Raw genomic sequence first — 12,592 nt, 5'->3', positions numbered from 1 at the left:
CCACATGCAGGCCCCAAACCCCCTCCTGGGAAAATTTGCCCAGTGATCTGCTTGTGCAATAAACTGGTCACACTTACTTCTAGCTACAGTGGCAATTTGCTTGAGATGTGCCCGATGAAGGGTTGAATTGCCTGTGTTATATTTGGCTTGAGCTGTGATGGTAAAGTTTATTTCCAATGTCTTCACCACAATTTCCCAGAGCTCATCAATTTTGTCCCATGTTGAATCACTGGTAGTCCCTCCAATAAGGGCAACATACTTCCAGCCAAAGAACTGCAATGTTTTAGTCAGGGCGTCGCTGATGATTTGCAATGGAGACAGCAGTTTTAAGTAAGTGTCATCCACAAGGAAATGGTCTAATGCAGGTGGCTGGTCCACAAATCCAAAGATGGGGATGTTCCATTGAGAGGCGAATAAACCTGTAATCTAAAAACAGTAATTTGCAGGAATAGTCAACACACAAGTAGGTTATAGCAGTCTAACATAAGAACTAAATTGAAATTAATCTTTCTTTTAGCTTTTTCATTTCAACAGTATTTGACTTCTTCAACTATTAATTTCTTTATTATTGCTTTAAACGTTCTCCTTTGCATTTGGACTCTTTTTCTAATCATTCCTTTTTCATTTCTATTTTCTTCACCCCTTCATAACCATAATTTCCTCTCACTTCCCATTTTCTTCATTTTTATTGTCTTCTGAAATTATTTTACTTTCTTAGATTAGATCACTTCCATTCCTTGTTCACCTGCTAAATGTCTTTCCTGTTTAAGGATCTTCACAAAAAACTTAAATGTTTCAGGAAATGTTCTCTAAAGTTATGTTTTATACTTTCAAGCAATTAACAATAATACATCATAGCTGCTTCTTCTGAATGCAGTCTCACCTACCAGACTAAAATAATATATCAAGTTGACAGTTCACCTGAAACAATACTACTCAAATCTGCAGAACAACTGGAGACAGACAGAATTCTGAAAGGTTGACAAATGATTTACTGAGAATGTCTTGTTAAGTTTACTTTAAGCTTTTCAAGATTACAATATAATTGGATTTAAATGTTAAAAATTGCTAGTTTAGTTAGTTACATTTTGCTCTTTGAATCCAAGGGGTTGCATTGTTCCTGTAATTTATTTTACCACTAAGTTAACAATTTAGTGCAAATTGCAGTAAATGATACAAAACAAACAGTAACTTACTGACCACCAGATGTGAGATCCTTGACACATAGCTCTTACCTCTGCTGCCTCTTGACAGGCTGGCCCGAAGAGCACTGAAATATTGTATTTTTGTACCTGGCTGATAAATGCATTAATGGATGTCTTCGGGTCACAGTCACTGTCGGCGTACACAAAATCCAGTGTGTAATTTAACATGAAAAGAGGGTCTGAATTGACTTTCTCGATGGCAAGCTGCATGGCAGATCCCAGTCTCATGGCACTGAAAGGGAAGGAGATGTTTCGGGGAGCTTGAAGGCCTAAGAAAAGTTTAGAAACCGCTGTGCAGTTTATAAGAGAAAGCAACTGGGAAAAGAAGAATACGAGTGAAATACTTAGTAATGCAGCCATAACGCACATTAAGCACTTCTCGACAAAATTTCGAGTGCTTTCTTGTTAATTTCCAGCTGTTAGATATTTCAGATGGTGTGCCCAGTATTTCAGGTCATAACAATATCACAGATCCATGTCATATTTATACAAAATGCACCAGATGGGTGTGTTAATCCCTGAGTGTCTATATTCTGTCTGTAATTGGCACAAATCTTGTTAATGAATTTGATTTAAGTGATAAGTTTGAGTAAATGAAGTAAATCCCAGAGGGCAGCAAAACTGTTAGCTCTACTCATAGTTTCTGAAATTCTGACTGTTCCAATCATTTTAATTCCTAAATACACTTCAATTTGATGAGAAGTTGTCCGTTTTCAGTGTATTTTGCATCAGCATCAACAGCGTGATTTGTATCTTGTTTTAATGGGTGTGTTTAATTAGACTCTGGTCTTGACAATACCCCTCTTAGTGCACCCAAATTGAGTTACGTTGAATTTACTACTTCCCAATATGTTCTCTTCCCAGTTCACTTTTTCCACATTTGGGAATGTACTCATCTGTATTGAGTCAACCTCTTGTCATCTTTAAGCTCGGAGCTATTGACTGAAAATGTATAAGGTATGTTCTCACTCAATGGCACACAACTGCATAGACAGGGAAATAGTGTTCTGGTCTTCTATCATAAAAACTAAAGGCAAATATAAAATAGTTGTTTATCCTACCCATGGTGAAGGAAATTCTTGACAAGAATGAAGTTAATGGGAACACAATATGGATGCACAAACTGATTATGTTGTCAAGTTAGGAAATTTGGAAAGATGTCCAAAATTATAAAGGGTTTTAGTACAGTACATAGGAAATAATTAGGAGAAGATATAACCTACTACAACAAGAGTTGTCCTTCCTAAACAGGTTCAGGACAAATGGGATCCCTGCCTAACCAAGCTCCATCATCTCAGTACAAACCCCATATATGGAGAGACGTAAACAATGCTGCACATTACTGAACAGTATTGCCAGTACAGGCTAGGAAATGAAATAATGACCTTAAACTCAGCAAATAAGGGGACTTTCAGTTTACACGCATGGATTTGCATTGATTAAATTCTAAATAGTTGTGCAGAAAGATACAAATGTAAAAGCTAGAGGAGACATAAAGAACCAATTTTATGTAGTGAGTTGTTTGATCTGGAATGCACTGCCTGAGAGCAAATTCATCAGTGCTCTTCAATAAGGAATTGGATTAATGCATAAAGGGACAACATGGTAGGGCTATGAGGGAAAAGTAAGAGGAGTGGGCCACATTAAATAGCTGAAGCAAAGAGCTGTCATTGGCATGATGAGCGGAATGGTTTCTTCCTGTTCTCATATTCTGTACAATTCCATTATTCTATATGCAAGCAGTGCTGCTCATGCTGATAGTCATAAAAGCCAATGTAAAAAGGAGAAGGCAAATAATATTAGTATTGCAGCCATAGCACAATGTTCTGTTAATGATTATTTATGATTAATGATAGTGTTAAGCTCTTCTTGATGAAATTTAGATTTCTTTCTTGTTATTTTCCAACCATTAAGTAATTAAGATGGTGCGACCAGTATTTCAGGTCATGACAATATCACAAATCCGTGTTATATTTATATCCAATGCACCAGGCGGATGTGTTAATCCCTGAATACCTGCATTCTGTCTTTAATTGGCACAATTCTTATTAATGAATTTGATTAAAGTGATAAATTAGAGAAAATGAAGTAAGCTTGCACATGGGTCCCGCAAGCTAAATTTCTGAAATTCTGACTGTTCTGATCATTCCAACTCCTAAATATGACTCAGTTTCATAAAATGTAATCAGTAATAACTATTTCTTACAATAGTATTGACAGTTTTTAAAAAAAAATTGTTTTAATAGAAGTTATTAGGTTGTGTTCAATTAGACTCTGGTCACAATAAACCCCTTCTTCTTGTTCTCAAATGATGCTTTTCTGAACTTTGTAGTTCCCAATATTCTCTTACCCAGTTAGCTTTCTATTTCATTATGATAGTTGAAAATGTTTGTCTGATTTTGTGGGAAATTGGTGCAAAGTGTGCTGCTCTGCTTGGTTCCCAGGGCTTCCTTACCAGGGAACAGTGCACTGTGAGCGAGCTGGCAGCTGGTGGTCACTGGCTTACATCAACCTGAATATGCCATTTAAATTAAACAGGCTCTTGGAAATCCTGACAATTGGAAAATAAATGTTGACCCTTTTTAATTCTATTGCACAAAGTATGTGAGGAACATGTTACATTTTACAAAGTAATGTCATTGTCAGTTGCTTCTGCGTATTTGGTTGATATATCATAAATAGCATAATGAGGGATAAGTTGTGTAAAATCTGAATGTAGCAATGATCTCCAGGACTTAGGAACAGACCCATTCTGTGCTTTAGGCTAACACTGCTATCAGCACAGTTAGGTACTCCTCCTTAGTACAGTTGGGCTGGGGGTACCGACATACATTCTCTGAGAGGGTAAAGGTTCATTATCTTAGGGTAAGGCTCCTTCAATTCTTCAGTATGCAATACTTTATTTATATCTATGCAAAGTAGATTACTGGCACAGCTCTCTAATGTAGTGTCTAAGATTTTTCTCTTCAAGTGTTCCTTTATTGTCTGATCTGCTCTTCTTCTCTGTTGATCCCAGAGTACCATAATCAGTTACATAATTATCATTTCAGTGCTCCATTATATACCATACATTACCTAGCAGTCATTTTTGGTGTACAGTTTTGGTTCCTCCTTTGTGAAATAATGGCGCCAAATTCAAATGATGCTTAACATTCTGGATGTAGGTTTGCTCGCTGAGCTGGAAGGTTCGTTTTCAGACGTTTCATCACCATACTAGGTAACATCATCAATGGGCCTCCAGATGAAGCACTGGTGGCATTGCCCACTTTCTATTTATGTGTTTAGGTTTCCTTGGGTTGGTGATGTGATTTCCTGTTCTTTTTCTCAGGGGGTGGTAAATGGGATCTAAGTCAATGTGTTGGTTGATAGAGTTCCAGTTGGAGTGCCATGCTTCAAGAATTTCTCGTGTCTCTGGATGTGTTGTCCCAGTCGAAGTGGTCTCCTTCCTCATTTGTATGTAAGAATACTGGTGAGACTGGGTCATGTCTTTTTATGGCTAGTTGATGTTCCCATATCCTAGTGGCTAGTTTTCTACCTGTTTGTCCAATGTAGTGTTTGTTACAGTTCTTGCAGGGTATTTTGTTAATGACATTAGTTTTGCTTGTTGTCTGTATAGAATCTTTCAAGTTCATTAGCTGCTCTTTTAATGTGTTGGTGGGTTTGTGGGTTACCATGATGCCAAAAGGTCTGAGTAGTCTGGCAGTCTTTTCCGAGATGTCTTTGCTGTGGGAGAGAATGGCTAGGGTTTCTGGACCTGTCTTGTCTGCTTATTGGGGGGTATTGCTGAGACATCAGTGTACTGTGTTCATTGTGTACCTGTTCTTTTTTGAATACACCGTATAGGCGATTTTCCTCTGCTCTGTGCTGCAGTGTGTGTTGGCTCATTGAAATAATGTTCTAATGCAGCTTTGTTTGTGAGTGTTGAGATGATTGATTCTGTAGTTTAGTATTTGGTCAGTATGTGTTGTTTTCCTGTAGACGCTGGTTTGAAATTCTCCATTGACTGTTTGCTCTACTGTGACATCTAGGATTGGCAGCTTGTTGTTGTTTTCCTCCTCTTTAGTGAATTTTATGCCAGTAAGGGTATTATTGATGATCTTGAAGCCACCAGGATAAATGAACATCAGCTAGCCACAAAAAGACATGACCCACTCACACCACCATCCTTACATACAGATGAGGAAGGACACCACTTTGACTGGGACAACATATCCAGCCTAGGACAAGCCAAGCAGAGACATGGATGAGAATTCGTAGAAGCATGGAACTGGAACTTTATCAACAAACACATTGACTTGGATCCCATTTACCACTTCCTGAGAAAAATAACTGGAAATGACATCACCACATGAAATGACATCACCACAGGAAATGACATCACCAACCCAAGGAAACCTAAAGACATAAATAAAAAGCAGGCCATGTCAGCAGTGCTTCATCTGGAGGCCACTGATGACATTTCCTAGTATGGTGATGAAATGCCTGAAAACGAATGTTTCAACTCAGTGAGCAAACCTGCATCCAGAACCTCAACCTGAGCTACAAATCTTTGCAAAACTCACTAATGTTTAACATTATGTGGAAAAAATGCCTAGTCAAATAAATGTTGATCCTATGTTTGTGATGTATGTATATCATCAGAGAGCCCTAATCATGCCTGCTTTTTTCCTATTCCTTCTTCCAAGTCAGAAAGCACCATTATAAATCTCAAATGGACTCCTTCCTGTCTAATTTTCTTACTGCAAATGAACAGTAGATTAAGGCAAAACAGTTGTAGAAAAGGAGTTGAAAATATATATCCTATGATGCCGAATTAAAGAGTTTAATAACAATAAAAATGAAGTCAAAGAAAATGCAGACAAAATAATATAATGAAAGAAAAAATCTCTATCCTTCAGATAATTAAAAAGTGATATAATTATTTAAAAAGCCAAATTCTGAAGGACACTCTGCATTTGTTGTTCTTACAAGTAGCACAGCTATCAAATGTTCACGTTAGGAATGAATAGATAATGCTCCTGGATATAAAAGAGGTAATAGGTTAGTAGGTATTGAAAAAGCTCTCAATGGCTTCCAGTTTTCAAAGATATCCAGAAGTATTCAATCAAGTCATCAAAATCCTCTTATCTATTAAACCAAAGGTCTCAAGGAAGCTCTCAAAGGCATCAATTAATATCCAAAGTAATTCATAAACCATGCATTGGAAAAGGGGGGAAAGATGCCGAAAGATAATTATAATGCAAATAATTCACTTTTGAAAACTTTTCAAATAGTGTACAAAATCTACATGGCCTAAAACCTATAAGCCAGCAAACGCTCTATAAACAATAACTATGAAAACCCCAAAAACTGTGCAAACCCAAAATGATAAAAAAAAACCAAATTAAAAAAACCATTAAATCTCATATTGTGCCTTCAAAGACTTTTATCAAACAGCATATGGCACACTGGAAAACAAACAAATGCAGAATGTGGCTTTCACACTACTCTGACTCTGTGCTGTTTGGCACAATACCGGATGATTTCTACCAGCACCACCTTCTTCTTGTAGAAGCTATGTAAATACTAGGCAAGGAACTGTTAGAAATTGTTGAGTTTCTGCATTGGTGACAGGTGATCATTCACTACTTTGCAAGTTTTGGATCCCTGTACTTTGATCTACACATGAGTATAAATGTGTATCAGGTACTTCATTTAGTTGATATAGCTCAGACTTTGGAACCACATTGTGTCTATAGTCGCTTTTCCTTTGAAAGACTTAATGGAAAGATACTGAGACTTGTCCATGGTGCTAGCAAGCTTGTGATGCATATAAGAAATGCTGTCACTCTACGCTTAGAATTCCTTAATTTACATGAGATTCCCTGCTGATTTCAAGGCCTTCTACAATCACTTGCGCAATCGAGGTGTCGAGCATCAAAGTGGTGCTGCCATTGCACAGGATATCTACGCACAAAGGAAAATGACACCAGTAAATGAAGAAGGTGCTTTTATCTTCTGTGGAAAATGCAGTGTTGTTACCAAAAGTCCCATTCACTTTCCTTCGTGCCAAGATCTGTGGCTTGTTTACGTGTGCAGTCTTTGGTATTCCGCATTAAAGAATAGAATTTCATCAATCTTTATTTTGAAGGTCACTATTTTGCCTGGCTGGAATAATGTGCTATTCATATGTTGATGCTGAAGCTTGTGTCTGTGACTGTGTATATATTGTTGTGGCGAGGAAATTAGCTGTAATGCGACGTTGGACTCTGAAAAGGTCCATTAACAGGAATTACACTTTAGGAGAGGTGTTTAGTATGAGCTCAACTAGCAGCAGTCCTGTAAATTCCATAAAAGAACTTACACTTACACTTACAAAGAACAACTTGTCTCATCTTGAATTTCTAGTTTTGCCTCTTAACCATGTTGAAAGTATTATGACTCAGTGGTTAGCAGTGCTGCCTCACAGCATCAGTATCCCAAGTTTGATTCCAGCCTCAGGTGACTGTCTGTGCGTAATTTGTGCATTCTCCCTGTGTCTGTGTGGATTTCCTGCCGCAGTCCAAAAGATGTGCAGGTCATTTGAATTATAGAATCATAGAGATGTACAACACGGAAACAGACCCTTCGGTCCAACCCGTCCATGCTGACCAGCTATCCCAACCCAATCTAGTCCTGCCTGCCAGCACCCGGCCCATATCCCTCCAAACTCTTCCTATTCATATATCTATCCAAATGCCTTTTAAATGTTGCAATTGTACCAGCCTCCACCACATCCTCTATCAACTCATTCCATACATGTACCACCCTTTGCGTGAAAAAGTTGCCCCTTAGGTCTCTTTTATATTTTTCACCTCTCACCCTAAACCTATGCTCTTTCGTTCTGGATTCCCCGACCCCAGGGAAAAGACTTTGTCTATTTATCCTATCCATGCCCCTCGTAATTTTGTAAACCTCTATAAGGTCACCCCTCAGCCTCTGACACTCCAGGGAAAACAGCCCCAGCCTGTTCAGCACCTCCCTGTAGCTCAGATCCTCTAACCCTGGCAACATCCTTGTAAATCTTTTCTGAACCCTTTCAAGTTTCACAACATTTTTCCGATAGGAAGGAGACCAGAATTGCACACAATATTCCAACAGTGGCCTAATCAATGTCCTGTTCAGCCACAACATGATCTCCCAACTCCTGTACTCAATACTCTGACCAATAAAGGAAAGCATACCAAACGCCGCCTTCACTATCCTATCTACCTGCGACTCCACTTTCAAGAAGCTATGAACCTGCACTCCCAAGGTCTCTTTGTTCAGCAACACTCCCTAAGACCTTACCATTAAGTGTATAAGTCCTACTAAGATTTGCTTTCCCAAAATGCAGCACCTCGCATTTATCTGAATTAAATTCCATCTGTCACTTCTCAGCCCATTGGCCCTTCTGGTCCAGATCCTGTTGTAATCTGAGGTAACCCTCTTCGCTGTCCACTACACCTCCACTTTTGGTGTCATCTGCAAACTTACTAACTGTACCTCTTATGCTCACATCCAAATCATTTATGTAAATGGCAAAAAGTAGAGGATGCAGCACCGATCCTTGTGACACTCCACTAGTCACAGGCCTCCAGTCTGAAAAACAACCCTCCACCACCACCCTCTGTCTTCTACCTTTGAGCCAGTTCTGTATCCAAATGGCTAGTTCTCCCTGTATTCCATGAGATCTAACCTTGCTAACCAGTCTCCCATGGGGAACCTTGTCGAACACCTTACTGAAGTCCATATAGATCACATCTACTGCTCTGCCCTCATCAATCTTCTTTGTTACTTCTTCAAAAAACACAATCAAGTTTGTGAGACATAATTTCCCACGCACAAAGCCATGTTGACTATCCCGAATCAGTCCTTGCCTTTCCAAATACATGTACATCCTGTCCCTCAGGATTCCCTCCAACAACTTGCCCACCACTGAGGTCAGGCTCACCAGCCTATAGTTCCCTGGCTTGTCTTTACCGCCCTTCTTAAACAGTGGCACCACGTTTGCCAACCTCCAGTCTTCCGGCACCTCACCTGTGACTATTGATGATACAAATATCTCAGCAAGAGGCCCAGCAATCACCTTTTCTAGCTTCCCACAGAGTTCACGGGTACGCCTGATCAGGTCCTGGGGATTTATCCACTTTTAACCGTTTCAAGACATCCAGCACTTCCTCCTCTGTAATCTTTACATTTTGCAAGATGTCACCATCTATTTCCCTACAGTCTATATCTTCCATGTCCTTTTCCACAGTAAATACTGATTCAAAATATTCATTTAGTATCTCCTCTGTTTTCTGTGGCTCCACACAAAGGCCGCCTTGCTGATCTTTGAGGGGCTCTATTCTCTCCCTAGTTACCCTTTCGGCCTTAATATATTTGTAAAAATCCTTTGGATTCTCCTTAATTCTATTTGTCAAAGCTATTCATGTCCCCTTTTTGCCCTCCTGATTTCCGTCTTCGGTGTACTCCTACTTTCTTTATACTCTTCTAAGGATTCACTCGATCTATCCTGTCTACACCTGACATATGCTTCCTTCTTTTTCTTAACCAATTGGCCATGCTAAATTGCCTATATAGAACATAGAACATAGAACAATACAGCGCAGTACAGGCCCTTTGGCCCTCGATGTTGCACTGATCCAAGCCCACCTAACCTACACTAGCCCACTATCCTCCATATGCCTATCCAATGCCCGTTTAAATGCCCATAAAGAGGGAGAGTCCACCACTGCCACTGGCAGGGCATTCCATGAACTCACAACTCGCTGAGTAAAGAATCTACCCCTAACATCTGTCCTATACCTACCACCCCTTAATTTAAAGCTATGCCCCCTCGTAATAGCTGACTCCATACGTGGAAAAAGGTTCTCATGGTCAACCCTATCTAAACCCCTAATCATCTTGTACATCTCTATCAAGTCACCCCTAAACCTTCTTTTCTCCAATGAAAACAGCCCCAAGTGCCTCAGCCTTTCCTCATACATAGTGTTAGGTGCATTAGTCAGAGGGGAATGGGTCTGGGTGGGGTTACTCTTCGGAAGGTCAGTGTGGACTTGTTGGGCTGCAGGGCCTGTTTCCACACTGTGGGGAATCGAATCTAATTAGAAGTGTGTCAAGTCAACTGGCTTCACTAAATTTTCTCAGCTGTCAAACATTGGAGATGGCACCCTGTAAGCGAAGAGTATACATATGCAAAACCACGAAGTGTCAATCTGTTTTGCTTTTTCATTATTTCTGCCACATCTCAATACTGATTTCATTTCTCTGATTTTTATGAAGTATAAATATATTTGCACATCATGTTTATTTTTAGATGTTCTTGTGAAGTGTATTTACTGTATATAATCAATGCCTAACTAAATACAGCATTGAACATTTGCTCTTATACAGTATGTAGATGAACTAACTATTTTAATTATCCCATTCTTGACAATGTAATATATCTTTACCATTGCTATAATGCAATTGATGATTGGTTCATCATGTAGAGAGCAATAATCAACTTTTGGGACTATAGAAAATGGTAAATTAAAGGCTGTGTGTCAAATTGCAGTGGGACCAAGTGGGACCTCAGGACCTAGGCAAATTTTCTCACTGCAATCTTTTCTTAGTTTCTGTCAGCAAAAAGCACTGAAGGAAATCAAATGATGCACATTTTGGTATTATGTTCAATGTCTGTTTGGGATACAACAGATATCTACTGATAACTGAAACAATGCATTGCAGTGCTAATGAGATGAATTGAAGGCTGCAAGTTGTCTTTTAGATTGAATGGAAGTAGTTAAGAGCTGCAAATTATGTCAAAAAATGTTGAAAGATGTCAAATGTTTCTGATAGGATTGTAGCTGGTTTATACGAATAAGCAGTGCCATTATAGAAGATTACCAAGTCCAGCAATGCATTTATATTATAACTTGGATCAGATTTGCAGTGGTCATGGGGCATGCCTCCAACTTTTCTGCTGTTGCAAAATAGTGCTTACCACTTGCAACTCCATGTTGTAGTCCATGTTTACTCTTAATAACAATAAACTGCCACAAAAATAGTATGATAAAATCTTATGTAAGCACCCAACCATAGTATTGCCACATGACAATTTTCACTTGTAACATAATCAAAAAATTTAAAAGGCACATTTTGGTCCAGTTGTCAACATTAATATTCTGCTCGATCTGTTCTTTGGACTTCTAGATGTTTATATTAAAAGTAACTTTGTCCTTATAACACAGTATAGCTCTTTATCTTATCTTTCCTGGCATAGTTCTTAACCTTAGCTACTAAAACCCATAAAAGCTACAGACTGTCTTTCTTTTACGTAGGTTAGTAGAAATATTTTAATAGTTAGTAACTGATTAACTTTAGACTTTCATTCAATGTCTACATTCGTTACAAGCCAAAAGTACAAAGAACACATCCTTGTAAAACGTGTATTTTCAAAATCAAAGTACGGTTTCAGCATAAGCAAATGACAGTACATTAAATTTAACTTAACTACATTTAATCAAGTTGTAATAGTTATTACTTGTCTTGCAGAGGTACTGTTAATAACAAAATAAAAATATTTAATCATTTAATTTCTTAAATTTCAAGATGTATTTTGCAGTGCATTAATTCATCCTAATTTATTAACCAAGTGAAAATTATGCTGCAATTGAAATCTGACTTCAATCAGTACAATTCTACAACTGAAATTAAACAGTGAATTAGCTATTGTGTGCACATTTGTGAACAGCTCACTACTTCAGCTGATTTGTTTTTCACAATTTAATCGACTGTGTATAATTCATTACTACTTCCAAAACAGCAGCAGCATTGGGGTTGGTTTGCCCTGTGGTTGAATGAATAGTTAAATTCGGTATCAAAATAAGTAAAAGTCTACCAAACTCCAGCCAAATTGCCAACTACTGATGTATGGCAAACATTGGAAACTTGCTTTGAATGTGTTAATTTGTTTAGTTATACAGCAAGCACAAAGAAAAGAGATTCTTCCCATTCATAGCACAAAACCAGCATGATCACAAAATACATATTAGAGTAATAGAGTCATAGAAATGTACAGCACTGAACCAGACCCTTCAGTCCAACTCGTTCATGCAGATCAATTGCTTGCATCTATATTATCTGATGATCTGCATCTAACATTTTAACAGTCTAATTCCTTGACAATCTTCATGATTCTTTCTAATAATGCATCCACATCCATAGTAATGTGTTATATATATGCAATAATCCTCCTTATTGTCTAATCAATCTCAATGGGCGGCACGGTGGCACAGTGGTTAGCACTGCTGCCTCACAGCGTCAGAGACCCGGGTTCAATTCCCACCTCAGGCAACTGACTGTGTGGAGTTTGCACATTCTCCCCGTGTCTGCGTGGGTTT

The 12,592-nt window shown here is 38.5% G+C and overlaps 1 protein-coding gene across 1 annotated transcript in view; it reads right to left on the bottom strand.

Annotated features, from left to right (window-relative positions):
* Nucleotides 1-11,220, bottom strand: part of gucy2g (guanylate cyclase 2g) — a 69,373-nt gene extending 58,153 nt beyond the window's left edge. Inside the window, exons 1-3 of the mRNA XM_072557024.1 lie at nt 11,194-11,220; nt 1,236-1,520; nt 78-426 (exon numbers count right to left, since the gene is read on the bottom strand). Coding sequence (XP_072413125.1) covers nt 78-426; nt 1,236-1,520; nt 11,194-11,220 — 661 coding nt within the window. The remainder of the gene's footprint in view (nt 1-77; nt 427-1,235; nt 1,521-11,193) is intronic.
* Between the last annotated feature and the right edge of the window lie 1,372 nt (nt 11,221-12,592).

The sequence above is a fragment of the Chiloscyllium punctatum genome, chromosome 38 (assembly GCF_047496795.1).
Source record: "Chiloscyllium punctatum isolate Juve2018m chromosome 38, sChiPun1.3, whole genome shotgun sequence".
In the NCBI taxonomy this organism is placed as follows: Eukaryota; Metazoa; Chordata; class Chondrichthyes; order Orectolobiformes; family Hemiscylliidae; genus Chiloscyllium; species Chiloscyllium punctatum.
This window is presented reverse-complemented; position numbering and strand designations above follow the sequence as displayed.